The sequence below is a fragment of the Macaca mulatta genome, chromosome 2, assembly GCF_049350105.2.
Source record: "Macaca mulatta isolate MMU2019108-1 chromosome 2, T2T-MMU8v2.0, whole genome shotgun sequence".
Classification (NCBI taxonomy): Eukaryota; Metazoa; Chordata; class Mammalia; order Primates; family Cercopithecidae; genus Macaca; species Macaca mulatta.
The window spans coordinates 97,757,128-97,772,741 of NC_133407.1; the positions used below are offsets into that span (position 1 = coordinate 97,757,128).

At 41.3% G+C, this 15,614-nt stretch overlaps 1 protein-coding gene across 8 annotated transcripts in view; it reads left to right on the forward strand.

Annotated features, from left to right (window-relative positions):
* The window catches only part of SENP2 (SUMO specific peptidase 2), a 48,354-nt gene that overhangs the window by 21,172 nt on the left and 11,568 nt on the right, over positions 1-15,614 (forward strand). For all 8 annotated transcript variants that reach the window (XM_077991982.1, XM_077991984.1, XM_077991983.1 and 5 more), the window contains 7 exons: positions 3,275-3,443; positions 6,841-6,944; positions 9,585-9,679; positions 10,559-10,610; positions 11,281-11,344; positions 12,526-12,699; positions 15,088-15,219. In XM_077991982.1, coding sequence (XP_077848108.1) covers positions 3,275-3,443; positions 6,841-6,944; positions 9,585-9,679; positions 10,559-10,610; positions 11,281-11,344; positions 12,526-12,699; positions 15,088-15,219 — 790 coding nt within the window. The remainder of the gene's footprint in view (positions 1-3,274; positions 3,444-6,840; positions 6,945-9,584; positions 9,680-10,558; positions 10,611-11,280; positions 11,345-12,525; positions 12,700-15,087; positions 15,220-15,614) is intronic.

Genomic DNA, 15,614 nt, shown 5'->3' on the forward strand with positions numbered 1-15,614 from the left:
AAAAAAAAAAAAAAAAGTTTGATGAGGCACTGAAATTTACATAAACTCAAAATATCTCCTTTCACATTACTTTTTTTTTTTTGAGATGGAGTCTCGCTCTGTCGCCCAGGCTGGAGTTCAGTGGCATGATCTCAGCTCACTGCAACCTCTGCCTCCCAGGTTCAAGCGATTGTCCTGCCTCAGCCTCCTGAGTAGCAGGGACTACAGGGACGCGCCACCATGCCCAGCTAATTTTGTATTTTTAGTAGAGACAGGGTTTCACTATGTTGGCCAGGCTGGTCTCGAAGTCCTGACCTCAGGTGATCCACCCGCCTCGGCCTCCCAAAGTGCTGGAATTACAGGCATGAGCCACCACGCCCAGCCCACATTACTTATTAATTACAAAGGGAAAAATAAAGTGGAGAAGCACAACTGACACCACCTTAACCAAGAGATCAAAGTGAAATTGCCAGCAGTTGCACAAACTGACATCATGGCATTCACATGTATTGTCCTGAGAAAGACATCATCACTAAATGCAGCATTCCTGCAAAAACGATAGACTTTATGAGTCTATTATGAGAAAGACTGGTTAAACTGAAATTAATGTTTATTCTACAAAACAATAGGTCTGTATTCATTAAAAAGATAAAGAAAAGCTGAAAAATTGTTTCAGACTGAAGGAGATCAAAGATAGGTGATAACTAAATGCATGCAATGTGAGATCCTGGATTAGATTTTAGATGGGACAAAATTGCTATGAAGGTTATTTTTTAATAGCTTTAGAGATATTTGAATATGGGCTACATATTACGTTATACTATTGCAAAAGTTCCTGAATTTGGTGATTATGTTGTGGTTATTATAAGAGATCTCGGCCAGGCGCGGTGGCTCAAGCCTGTCATCCCAGCACTTTGGGAGGCCGAGGCGGGTGGATCACGAGGTCAGGAGATCGACACCATCCTGGCTAACATGGTGAAACCCCGTCTCTACTAAAAATACAAAAAAACTAGCCGGGCGAGGTGTTGCGCACCTATAATCCCAGCTACTCAAGGGGCTGAGGCAGGAGAATCGCTTGAACCCAGAAGGCAGAGGTTGCAATGAGCCGAGATTGCGCCACTGCACTCCAGCCTGGCAACACAGTGAGACTCCGTCTCAAATAAATACATAAATAAATAAATATTTTCTAATTTCTGTTTTACTTCCTCTTTGACCTGTGGTTTAAAAGAATAGAAATATGTTGTTTAATTTCCAAATATTTGGGACTTTGCAGATATCTTTCTGTTATTGATTTCTAGCTTCTATTATGGTTAGAGAATATGCTTTGTATGATTTCATTTCTTTTAAGTTTTTTAATGTGTGTTTTATGACCTAGAGTATGGTCCAGTTGGATGATGTTCCATGTACACTTGAAAAGAATGCATATTCTGCTGTTGTTGGGTAGAGTGACCTAAATGTCAGGTCAGGTTGGTTGATAATGTTTTCCAGGTGTTAGTGATTTTTCTGCCGACTTTTTTATTGATTGATAAGTCAGGAATTGAGTTTTCTACCAAAATTGTGGATTTGTCTATTTCTCCTTCAGCTTTGTTAGTTTTTGCTCCATGCTTTTTGTTTTTTTTTTGGTTTTTGGTTTTTTTTTTTTGAGAAGGAGTCTCGCCCTGTCGCCCAGACTGGAGTGCAGTGGTGTGATCTAGGCTCACTGAGCCACTGCACCTGGCTGAGTCTGTTTATTTCTTAAGAATAAGAGCATTCAAGGCTGGGTGCGGTGGGTCACGCCTGTAATTCCAGCACTTTGGGAGGCCGAGGAGGGCGGATCACCTGAGGTCAGGAGTTTGAGACCAGCCTGGCCAACGTGGTGAAACCCCATCTCTACTTAAAATACAAAAAATTAGCCAGGCGTGGTGGCAGGCACCTATAGTCGTAGCTACTCGGGAGACTGAGGCAGGACAATTGCTTGAACCTGGGAGGCAGAGGTTGCAATGAGCTGAGATCGCACCATTGCACTCCAGCCTGGGGGACAAGAGCAAGACTTCGTCTTAAAAAAAAAAAAAAAAGGCCGGGTGCGGTGGCTCACGCCTGTAATCCCAGCACTTTGGGAGGCCGAGGCGGGTGAATCACGAGGTCAGGAGATCAAGACCATCCTGGCTAACACAGTGAAACCCCGTCTCTACTAAAGAATACAAAAAATTAGCTGGGCGTAGTGGCGGGCGCCTATAGTCCCAGCTACTCGGGAAGCTGAGGCAGGAGAATGGTGTGAACCCAGGAGGCAGAGGTTGCAGTGAGCCGAGATTGTGCCACTACACTCCAGCCTGGGCGACAGAGCAAGACTCTGTCTCAAAAAAAAAAAAGAATAAGGGCATTCACTTACATGATCATGGATTACCAACATCAGGAAATTAACATAGATATAATACTATTATGTAATCTACAGGTCTTATTTAAATTTTTCTCTTACAGCTTTTTCTTTTTCCTAATACAGGATCCAGTGCAGGATTGTGTATTGCACATAGTTTTCATGTCTCTTTGATCTACTTTATTCTGCAACAACTCCTTGCCCTTTCTTTGTGTTCATTGGCATTAATATTTTAATTTTGTCTGATATTTACTGATGATTTGTTTCAGATTATGCCTTTTTTTTTTTTTTTGAAACACCACATAAGTGGTATTCATTTCAAAAGTGTCACCCAAGGAAAGAAGGGCATGATGTCAGTTTGTCACATTGTTGGTAATGGCAGGAAAGGCAGATTTTGTCACCAGCAACTGTGACTGGGTGCAAATTCCAGGCTTCAGTTCTTTCGGCATTTATTAATTTAGCATTCGGCAGATATTCATTGAGGGCCTTTTGGCTTAGACCCTGTACTAAGATACAGTGGTGAAAGGATGTAAGCTCTTTTCATGGAATTTAAAAGTTTAGTGTGGCATATAGACATTAAATAAATCACACCAATAATGAATTTCAGTGGTTCCAGGTGACTAAAGGAAAAATGCAGTTATCAGAAGGGGTATGTGCAATAGGGGAGCTAAATCTAGAGTTGGGGTTGGAAATGGGCATGAAAAGGAAGGCAGAGGCTTTCTTTGTGTGGCAGTTCTAGTTTAGAAACAGACATTCCATAGTGGAATGCTGGGGTGCCCTGTGCTCTAGGGATAGATCTAACTTTTGCATAATTGTACTTGTCTGACTTGCCAGGAGTAAGCTTCACCTAAAGCAACTTAATCACAGGATGGTCTAGAGCTTAGATTCCAGCAATTTAAGCAGCATGATGACACTGTTTTCTTCTTTTTTTCTGTTGCTCAGTTTTACTTTGAACTCAGAAGGCTATAATAGAAGACCAGGTGGCCGTCGCCATAGCAAAGGTAATCCAGAGAGTTCTTTAATGTGGAAACCTCAGGAACAGGCTGTAACAGAGATGATTTCTGAAGAGAGTGGCAAGGGTCTGAGGCGTCCCCATTGTACTGTGGAGGAGGTAAGCCTTTTTAGCTTGATTTGTTTAAAAAAAAATTTTACAGCTCTTCCCAAAGATGCTGCCTAGAGACACTCAGAATGGTTCAAAGTTTGACATACCATTGTAGGTTTTCCTACAATACAGCCTTTAACAAAATGAGGCTGTCTCAAACCCAGATGCACCAAAAATCTGCATGCAGCTTGTGCCCAGGCAGACTTTGAGGGGTTCATGCTATGAGACCTAAAGTTCTTATGAGATTGTCCAGATCACATTAGCAGGGCCTATAGTGGCCATGTGTGCTCAATGAGTCTGTGACAGGATCAAGCATGTTGCTTATCAAGGAGCAGAAAATCGTTGTGAAAGTGCTGAAGACACAGACACACAGTCAGACAGCTAAATTTAAAAATGAAACTTTTTTGAGTAATAAAAATTAGAAGACTAAAAATAATTTTTAATGAATATTTTTGGGAGCAAATAATATATCTACTATGTTATATATTTCTTTTTTCCTTTTTTTTTTTTTTTTTGAGACAGAGTGAGACTCTATCACCCATGCTGGGTGCAGTGGTGCAGTCTTGGCTCACTGTAACCTCTGTCTCCCATGTTCCAGCACATGTCATATATTTCAAAGGGTACTAAAGTATGTACAGTGACTAAGTTTCTCAGACTCCCTTCCATACCTGGCTTCCACCACCATGTTTACTTCTTGGCAAGTAACCTCTGATACCTATATGTATTCTTCTATAGATATTCTAGATACCTATAATTTAGTCAAGTTTTAGATGTAGTTATTTTTATTATAGGGAAGAAAAAAGAGTCATATTAGGAAGAGATAAGATTAGATCCTTTTTTTTTTTTTGAGACAGAGTTTCGCTATTGTTGCCCAGGCTGGAGTGCAATGGCACTATCTTGGCTCTCTGCACCCTCCACCTCCCAGGTTCAAGTGATTCTCCTGCCTCAGCCTCCCAAGTAGCTGGGATTACAGGCATGTGCCACCACGCCCAGCTAATCTTTTGTATTTTTAGTAGAGATAAGGTTTCACCATGTTGTCCAGGCTGGTCTCGAACTCCTGACCTCAGGTGATCCACCAACCTCAGCCTCCCAAAGTGCTGGGATAACAGGCATGAGCCACTGCACCTGGCCAAGATTAGATTCTTTTTGGGTACCTGAATTAGTCTAACTTGCTTTTTTTTAAAAAAATTACCAAGTTTTTTTTTTATAGAGAGAGATGGGATATCACTATGTTGCCTAGGCTGGTTTCAAACTCCTGGGCTCAAGCGATCCTCCAGCGTCAGCCTCCCAGAGTGCTGGAATTACAGGCGTGAGCCACCGTGCCCAGCCCTAACTTGTTTCTTTTTATAAACTTTAATAACTGTGACTAAGGAAGGGAAGTAAATGGTGTGCATCTCTGCTTTTTCCTTCACCTTTCAGAGCACTCAGCATGGTGAAGAGTCAATCTTTTTACTTTCCTTTTGAGGTTTTCCTTTATTCCAGGAAAATTTAGAATTATTCCTGTATCTGGCACTCCCTAGGACCATCTGCTATTTCACTTGCCAGCTAGTTTTCTGAGTCACTTGTTTAATTTAGTTCATCAAAGAAATATTTATTTGGGTCCCAGGTACTGTGCTAGTTGTACTGTGCTAGCAATTCAAGATTAAATGAAATGCGGTTCCTGCCCTCTAAGAGCTTATACATAAATAGTTGCTATTTGATGAGCAGGCAGAGAGAGGGGAATGAACCATAGCCCTGAAAGGGGTTTTAAGATGATGTATTAAAGGCCAGGCGCGGTGGCTTAGCCTGTAATCCCAGCACTTTGGGAGGCCGAGGTGGGCGGATCATGAGGTCAGGAGATCGAGACCATCCTGGCTAACATGGTAAAACCCTGTCTCTACTAAAAATACAAAAAATTAGCCGGGCGTGGTGGCGGGCGCCTGTAGTCCCAGCTACTCTGGAGGCTGAGGCAGGAGAATGGCGTGAACGCGGGAAGCGGAGCTTGCAGTGAGCTGAGATCGCGCCACTGCACTCCAGCCTGGGTGACAAAGCGAGACTCCGTCTCGAAAAAAAAAAAAAAAAAAAGATGATGTATTAAATATTTCAGTCTCTTAGATGAGAAGTCAGAAATGGGTCTGAGCAAATATCTACAGGGGAATATGCAGAAGATACACTCTAGAAATATTGGTAAGTAGTATTAGCAAGGACGTATCTGTTGATTAAGTGTGATATAAAGTACATAGAAGGGTCTGAGTCCCAGATTTCAGTTTTGGAGTCACTATGTGTCACTTACCAAGATAACCCTATGTTTACGGGGAAGATGATGACTCCAGTTTTGGACGTTGTTTAAACTCCCTGTGAAACCCACAAGAAAACCTCTCCTGGAAGCTCATGGATATAGGTGATGGGAATTTTGAGGAGGAGACACATTTCTGAATCTTTAACCTATTGCTGCTATTTAAATCAAGGGACCTGATGAGATTATTCAGGGAAGGAATGTAGTGCAAAAAGAGATATGGGCAAAACCATCAGTATGATGTAGGCAGAAGGAATAATCTGCAGTGGAGACAGTAAAAAAGAATCAGAAGAACTTATTGTCTAGGAAGGCAAGGCAGGTCAGCAGGGTGAGATGCTGAAGAAAGATCAAGTAACATAAGGACTGGAAAAGTGTCTGTTGAATGTAGCCATAGGGGTTACTGGTGATGTTGGTGAGGCCAATTCATTTTGGAAGCTGCATGTTCTCGTTATGCAAGTGGATGATTTCTGCTGAGTTTTTTTGTAGTTAACCTAATTCTGTTCAACCCAGTTCTGTCAAAAACCTAGATGCCATCAGAATTTAGCAGATAACATGAATAAAGTGGCCTGGAGAGCAGTGGCTCATCTAAATGGGATAGCCCTACATAGCTATAGATTGTGGATTCAGTTGATTGAAGGAGGCCAGATTTTTTGATTTTTATTTTTTTTTTATTATTTTTTTTTTGAGACGGAGTCTCGCTCTGTTGCCCAGGCTGGAGTGCAGTGGCCGGATCTCAGCTCACTGCAAGCTCCGCCTCCCGGGTTTACGCCATTCTCCTGCCTCAGCCTCCCGAGTAGCTGGGACTACAGGTGCCCGCCACCTCGCCCGGCTAGTTTTTTTTTTTGTATTTTTAGTAGAGACGGGGTTTCACCATGTTAGCCAGGATGGTCTCGATCTCCTGACCTTGTGATCCGCCCGTCTCGGCCTCCCAAAGTGCTGGGATTACAGGCTTGAGCCACCGCGCCCGGCCAGATTTTTTGATTTTTAAAAAATGTATAAAGTTAGTAATTAATTCAAAGAAATATTAAAAACACAGTGCTGGCAAATAAAACACATCTATGGGTTACATTTGGCCTTTTAATTATAAATTTAATGTGCTGGTACTTATCTAACATGCTTTCTTTTATTTAGGGTGTTCAAAAAGAGGAAAGGGAGAAGTACCGAAGGTTATTGGAACGACTTAAAGAAAGTGGTCATGGAAACTCTGTCTGTCCTGTAACTTCAGGTTATCACAGGTAACAATGAGCTAATAGATAATGTTTTGCTAGGCATCTTTTTTTGGTTTGTTTTTGGAGAAAGTATTGGTGGGAAGGGCTTTATTGAAAGAAGAGGTTAAACCTGAGAGAACTAGCCCTGTCATTTGCCTGGATATTTATCTAGTAATGGATAATATATAACAGTGGTTTGCAAAGTAAAATTTTATGTTACCTTTAGGACCCTTTGTTGAAGTAAACTTTTACTTTAAACTCTTATATAAAAAAGTAGATCACTGGTTGAAGTAGGTCTCCCAGGAGGCAGAGAGTTTCTTCAACCTTCCCAGCATACATTTCCCACAATCTCTCTCTCTGCCTCCCTTCCCCACCCTGCTCCTGCCCATCTCTCCATTTCTCCCATCTCCCTTCCTTCCTTCCTTTCTCCTTCACCTCCTCACAGTCTTTCTTTTTGTCTTTTTTCCTTCCCCCGCCTCACCCCCACCCCATGAGACACACCTAGTCCCTGTGGCAGCATAGAGATTGAATCTTAGCACATTTGGAAACCCGCTAGAGGCAAGATTAAAGTCTCCCAGGTCATAAGAATTTTCCTTATAATACAGCTTGTTAATTAAATACTGTAATGATTTGAGCAAATATTAATAGATGAGAGTGACAGAGGGAAGTGATATCTGGCCTTGTATTTGCCTATGAAAGGAGGACAAAAAATGTGTGAGCTCAGGACTGAGGTACGCTGGGTAATTCTAACAAGTGGTGTGAGAAAACACAGGGATCCCAGAAATTATATAAATAGCAAATTGAAGGTTAAAAAGTCACGCAATACTATCTAGCTTTTTTTTTTTTTGAGATAGAGTTTCACTCTTTTTTTTTTCTTTTTTCTTTTGAGATGGAGTCTCGCTGTGTCACCCAGGCTGGAGTGCAATGGCATGATCTTAGCTCACTGTAACCTCCACCTCCCAGGTTCAAGCGATTCTCCTGCCTCAGCCTCCTTAGTAGCTGGGATTACCGGCGCGCACCACTATGCCTGGCTAATTTTTTGTATTTTTAGTGGAGATGGGGGTTTCACCATGTTGGTCAGACTGGTCTTGAACTCCTGACCTCATGATCTGCTCGCCTCGGCCTCCCATAGTACTGGATTACAGGCATGAGCCACCGTGCCTGGCCGGAGTTTCACTCTTGTTGCCCAGGCTGGAGTGCAATGATGCAATCTCGGCTCACTGCAACCTCCGCCTCCTGGGTTCAAGTAATTCTCCTGCCTCAGCCTCCTGAGTAGCTGGAATTACAGGCGTCCGCCACCATACCCAGCTAATTTTTTGTATTTTTGGTAGAAACGGGGTTTCGCCATGTTGGCCAGACCGGTCTCGAACACCTGACCTCAGGTGATCCGCCCGCCTCAGCTTCCCAGAGTGCTGGGATTACAGGCGTGAGCCACCACACCCGGCCTACTATCTAGCTTTTGAATGCAGAAATAACAGATTATTTGAGAATAATCAGTTGTGAACTTTTAAAAAAATTCTTTAGATTTAGTCAGAATGTCAGTATTTTCTCCATTTTGAGCAGCCACATGTTGGAAGCAGCAGTATGTTTAATGATCTCTTGGCTTTGTCATGTTGGCGAAACCCTCAAACTATTTATGCTTTTGAAAGTTCCTGCTTTTGGCCGGGCGCGATGGCTCACACCTGTAATCCCAGCGCTTTGGGAGACTGAGACCGGTGGGTCACTGGAGGTCAGGACTTCGAGACCAGCCTGACCAACATGGCGAAACTCCATCTCTACTAAAAATACAAAAATTAACCAGGTGTAGTGGTGGGCGCCAGTAATCCCAGTTATTTGGGAGGCTGAGGCAGGAGAATTGCTTGAACCCAGGAGGTGGAGATTTCACTGAGCTGAGATCATATCACTGCACTCCAGCCTGGGTGACAGTGTGAGACTCCGTCTCAAAAACAAAAAACAAAAAAAAGAGTTCTTGCTTTTATTTTTTTCTATTTTTTAAATTTTAAATTTTTTATTTTTTGAGATGGGGTCTCCCTCTGTCACCCAGGCTGGAGTGCAGTGGCTCCATCTCCGCTCACTGCAACCTCTGCCTCTCGGGTTCAAGCAATTCTCCTGCCTCAGCCCCCTGAGTAGCTGGGATTACAGGCGCGTGCCACCATGCCCAGCTAATTTTTTTTTTTTTGTTTTTAGTAGAGACAGGGTTTCAGCATGTTGGTCAGGCTGGTCTCGAACTCCTGACCTCGTGATCCGCCCGCCTCGGCCTCCCAAAGTGCTGGGATTACAGGCGTGAGCCACCACGCCTGGCTGAGTTCTTGCTTTTAATGTATTGTTTCAGGATCGATTTAAATATATAGCTTAAAAAGTTTTTTATCTTTTAATCTGAGTTTTGTCACACTGAGATTTTTTGGTTAATGCGTCACTGGGGATTCAGAACCTCTGATTTTACAAATAGAGAAACTGGAGTTCAGGTAACTTGGCTGAAATATTATTAGAATCAGGATTAGACTCCTTTTATCCTAGTCCCATGTAGTTGTTTCCTTTCTGTTGTAATTTGATATAATTGGGTAGTCAATCACCCCTATTTGGAGAAGCTTGCTGGACAGAGATAATGCATATTAATGATACACTTTGCTTTTGTATCTGATCTCCCTCACTTTTTGTGTTTCTAAGTTCTCAAAGAAGTCAGATGGACACATTAAAGACCAAAGGCTGGGGGGAAGAGCAAAATCACGGAGTCAAAACAACTCAGTTTGTTCCAAAACAATGTGAGTTCCTAGATTTAGCCTTGTCTTAATATATTGACCTTATTTCATGTTACAGTGTTCATATGAGGTAGAAAATTGACATTCAAGTGTAGATGGTGTACCAAAATACTGTCAAATCTCACGGCATTGGGCCAGGCGTGGTGGCTCACGCCTGTAATCCCAGCACTTTGGGAGGCCAAGGCAGGTGGGTCACCTGAGGTCAGGAGTTCAAGACCAGCCTGGACAACATGGTAAAACCCCATCTCTACTAAAAATACAAAACTTAGCCAGGCATGGTGACACTTGGCTGTAATCCCAGCTACTTGGGAGGCTGAGGCAGTAGAATCGCTTGAACCTGGGAGGTGGATGTTGCAGTGAGCCAAGATCACACCACTGCACTCCAGCCTGGGCGACAGCGAGACTCTGTCTCAAAAAAACAAAAACAAAAAAACCTCACAGCATTGACTGGGGCTTATCTAGGAGTTTAGTAGAACAGCTGTTTCAAGGTGAAGTAGATTCATAACATGGCTCTGGATAATTATCCTTAAGCTGCTAGATAGTAGCAACTCTTTTGTGAGCTGAAATTTTATTATATTCCCTATATAACAATTTCCTTATATTTCTCCACTTACTGTCCACTAAATGACAGCTTACCAAATGAGCAGATATCACTCAGTTTATAGTAAAGATTATATTTAAACAACAAAGATATGTAGCAAAGATATGTATGCATTTTTTTAGGCAACTTAGTGTATAGGGAGGCTAGTGTCTTTGGAATTCACTGTAGCATTTCAATGTATAGGAATGTCTTGACATTGTGGAAACTCTGTAACCTGAAATTCTAACTATATTATTCATTAATGAAGGAAACATTTAATCTTTTCTTTACCATCCTCACAGATAGACTTGTTGAAACAAAGGGACCTCTATGTTCATTGAGAAGTGAAAAGAGGTACGTATATTCAGTTCATTCTTTTAATATATATTTTCTTATTTTCTAAGCCATATTTATGAGTAAGCAGTTCTGAGGAACTGTGAACTCTCTTGAGTTCTGGTAGTTGGTCAGCATATTTAGGTAGATAGGTAGCTAGCTCTTGTGTCAGATGCCCACCCTAGCCTGGTGGGTTGGGGGGTGCCCTTTATCTCTCAGGCATCAGTGGTTGGGAGAAACACATGCTTCTTAGATGGGAGTTTGGTTGGTGTGGGGATGTCTAGTGATCAGTGTTTTTAGGATAGGAACAGTAAAGGCAGCTCTGCATGCTTTAGGATTTTGGGATGATGGTTTACAGCAGAGTTTGTAAACTATGGCCCATGGGCCAAATCTGGTCTACTTACCTATTTTTGTATAGTAAATTTCTACTGGAACATGCGAATTCATTTACACACTATCTATGGCTGCTTTTAAATTACAGTGGCAGAGTTGCCACGATGTGCCCAAGACCATAAAACCTGCAAAGCCTAAAATACCGTCTGTTCCTTTTCAGAAAAGTTTGTCGACTCTTGGTTTAGAGTATTGTATAAACTCAAGGCAATTTTTATTTACAAATTATGAAATCTTATTTCTAAAACTAGGATGTAAGTCATCTAGCAGAAGTCTGTCATCTCTCAATTTGTTTCCTTAGGTGTTCAAAGGGGAAAATTTCTGATACGGAGAAGATGATCGGAATTAGATTTGAAAATGAAAGTGTAAGTGAAAATCCCCGTTACATTTGATATCTGTGTTCTTACATAACTTATGTTTTGGTGCCCATGAAAAGCAAGAAAAAGTATATATATATGTGTGTTACTTTGATTGTTAATTCTGTTGTTTTTCTTTAAAAAAGCAGCAAGCCAGCCAGGCACAGTGGCTCATACCTGTAATACCAGAACTTTGGGAGGCCAAGGCAGAAGGATCACTTGAGCCCAGGAGTTTGAGACCAGCCTGGGCAACATAGTGAGACTGTCTCCACAAAAAAATTTAAAACTTAGCCAGGCATGGTGGCACATCTGTAGTCCCAGCTACTCGGGAAGCTAAGGTGGGAGGATCGCTTGAGCCCAAGAGGTCAAGGCTGCAGTGGGCTGTGATCACACCACTGCACTCCAGCCTGGGTGACACAGTGAGACTCTGTCTCCAAAAAAAAAAAAAAAAAAAAAAGGCAACAAAGCAACAGGAAACATTGAAAATACACAACTTTTTTCTGCCTTCTGAGTTGTTGGAGTTTTGCCTCTACAGTAGCCACCTTTGTTTATGAGAGACCAACCTGCCTCCATACCAACACATTACCTACATTTTATGGCTTCTTAGGGAGAATTTCTTAAAAGTCATACATCTCTGGAAAGAGATGATATGTTCTGGGGTGCTGGCAGAATTCTATTTGTTTACCACAATTGTGGTTATATAGTTGTTCATTTTACAAAAATGAAGTAAGTGGTATGTTAATGTTTTGTGCATTTTCTGTCATATAAAATGACTTTTTACAAGGATGAACTAGAACCAAGTTTAGTTACGGTAAAGATAGTAGGGATTTATTCTGAGTGATGGGATTGTGGGTCATATTTTTTGCTGTTTAAAACTTTCATAATATCTTTTAAACATACTGTTTTTAATTGTGATAGGAGAACTGAAAATACTTTTCTTGCTACTTCCAGGGAAGGTGGTGAGTGTTCTGTTTCATGGTTTGTAACTGAGGGTCCTGTGAGGCCTAGGTCTGGAGCTTTTTTTGTTCCCCCTTGCAGGGACAGACAGATATGGTAAATCTACTCACTTGGGGGATTTGCTAATTCTCTTTTCTTTCACATTAGTGGCAGTTTTATATTTCATGTGTAATCCGTGTTTATATTTGCAAGTATCAAACATGTCAGTAGAATTTAGATACTTTTTTGATCAGAGGAGGGGATACCAACTGGAGCCCGACCTATCAGAAGAAGTGTCGGCCCGACTCCGCCTGGGCAGCGGAAGCAATGGCTTACTCAGGAGGAAAGTGTCAATTGAGACAAAGGAAAAGAATTGCTCAGGCAAAGAGAGGGACAGAAGAACGGACGATCTCCTTGAACTCACAGAGGTATTGTTCTTTGTATTGATCCTAAAAAGAGGCATGTCTTTAAATAACCTCAGTTATTCTAAACTTGAATATTTTGTTTTGAGGACTTTCTCCAGACTAGAGATGAATGTATGAAAACAAATCAGGTCCATAGTCTGTTTATTCACTTTGACTACATTGATCTTTAGTGAGTCATGATCATTAGTGGCCTAAGGGATCAGATTGATATTTAGCAAATGTGAGTCAACACAATCATCTCATATCTTGGAATACAACAGATTCTTTGTAAATTCTAACCTTCAAATATGTTGAGTTATATAGTATGGGTTTGGTATTAGGAATAAGTTCATTGCATTTTTTAAAAAAGTGGTTACAGTTTACTAAAATGCCCCTTTTGCTGATTATTGCATTTGAAAATAATAAAAACTTACAGAACATGAAGAATGAAGGTAGTTAAAATTCTTAAAGATGTGCCACATCTTGGCTTCCTCTACAATGTTGCCCTAGTAGGCAAATCTCTTGAATACTTACTGTTATATTGGGCATGCAGGTGGAGAGAGAGAGAGATCCATAAAATAGTGAAGCTGTGTGCTGGGGGAGGAAGCATATATTTAGAAGAAAATAATTTCTTCTTTTTTTTTTTTTTTTGAGATGGAGTTTCACTCTTGTTGCCCAGGTTGGAGTGCAATGGCGCGATCTTGGCTCACTGCAACCTCTGCCTCCTGGGTTCAGGTGATTCTCCATGCTCAGCCTCCCAAGTGGCTGGGATTACAGGCACCTGCCACAACGCCCAGCTAATTTTTGTATTTTAAGTAGAGACTGGGTTTCACCGTGTTGGCCAGGCAGGTCTCGAACTCCTGACCTTAGGTGATTTACCCACCTCAGCCTGCCAATGTGCTGGGATTATAGGCGCGAGTCCCTGCCCCGGGCCTAGAGGAAAATAATTTCTATTGGGTTAATGGATTTAGTTTTGTATTCTAAATAATGCATTTATCTGCATAATTCTTTAGTATGATGAAGCCATTTATTCCATAAGGAGTCAATTGCTAAATTGCTGCCTGGTTTCCAAGTTTCTGCCTGTTTGCTTATTCTCTTCATGTCAAAAAGGATGGTATAACCCCTTAGATGTCCTAATCTTATTTTGATGTTTTATTTACTTATTTTTAAGATGGAGTCTCGCTCTGTCGCCAGGCTGGAGTGCAGCGGCACGATCTCAGCTTACTGCAACCTCTGCCTCCCAGGTTCAGGTGATTCTTCTGCCTCAACCTCCTGAGTAGCTGGGACTATAGGTGCATGCCACCATGCCCAGCTAATTTCTGTCTTTTTAGTAGAGACGGGGTTTCACCATGCTGGCCAGGCTGACCTCATGATCCACCCGTCTTGGGTTCCCAAAGTGCTGGGATTACAGGCGTGAGCCACCGCACCCAGCCTATTTTGATGTTTTAAAAGTTTAAAGGAGAGAATGGGTGCAGTGGCTCACGCCTGTAATCCCAGCACTTTGGGAGGCTGAGGCAGGCAGATCACTTGAGGTCAGGAGTTCAAGACCAGCCTGGCCAACATGGTGAAACCTCGTCTTTACTAAAAATACAAAAAAAAATAGCTGGCATGGTGGTGCGCACCTATAATTCCAGCTAATCAGGAGACAGAGGCACAAATATCGCTTGAACCCGGGAGGCAGAGATTGCAGTGAGGTGAGATCATGCAACTGCGCTCCAGCTTGGGTGACAAAGTGAGACTCTGTCTCAAAAAAAAATAAAAGTTTAAAGTGGAAATCAGGATTTTAGTATTATGAAGGGAGCAAAGGCCAGGAAATTAGACACACCTGGGTTCAAATATTTGTTCTACCTTTTAATAATTATATGACTTTGAATATGTAAAATAAATTCTCAGTTTTCTTCTCTATAAAATGGTAATAATATCTTCCCCACTAATACGGATTAATGATGTGCTTCAAGCATCTAACACCATGTTTGGCTCATAGTGGTTAATACATAGTAGTAGGATAATTGAGACCATACTTTAGATGTAAATATTATTATTATTGTTTCCACAAGCTAATAAGTGAACCAGCATTTGTTGTATTAGTAAGAGTGCTTTGTAGTTACAAGTTAAAATATTTTCAGGGTTGGTGTGGTGGCTCATGCCTATAATCTCAGCACTTTGGGAGGCCAAGGCGGGTATTGCTTGAGCCCAGGAGTTTGCAACCAACTTGGGCAATATAATGAGGCCCCATCTCTATTACTAAAAAATAAGAAAAAAATGTTTTCATACTATAGTAAGTCTTTGATAGTATATTTTTCTCAAGAGTCAGGTGTTGCCGAGATGAAAAACTTTTTTCAGTCTCAGAGTTTTCAATAACTGATAATGGGTTCTATATTAAAATAACAACTTCTGGACTTTCTAATTCAGGACATGGAAAAGGAAATCAGTAATGCCCTAGGCCATGGCCCACAGGATGAAATCCTAAGTTGTGCTTTCAAATTGCGAATTACTCGAGGAGATATTCAGACATTAAAGAACTATCACTGGCTCAATGATGAAGTAAGTTGTATTCCCTCCCCCTTTTGGCCATCATTAATTTTAACTATTTATTTATTATCTGTAATCAAAGTGACTTCTACCCAGTTATAAGAGGTTGGTAAAGCAACTCTTAGTTATAATTAAAACAAAAACATCTTAAATCTTAAAAAGATGGTTAGTTCTGATTTTCTGCCTTTAATTAGCAATATTTCCCTTTTCTGCGTCTGTACTTTATTACATCCACCACTCCATTTACTGGTCTTCAGTAAACCCTGGGTACAACTGATGAATAGGAGGAAGCAGCAAGTGATACTGTATTTTAGGTGAATTCTTATAGTAGCTGTTTTTTTGTTTTTGTTTTTTGTTTTTGAGACAGAGTTTCGCTCTTGTTGTCCAGGCTGGAGTGCAATGGTGCA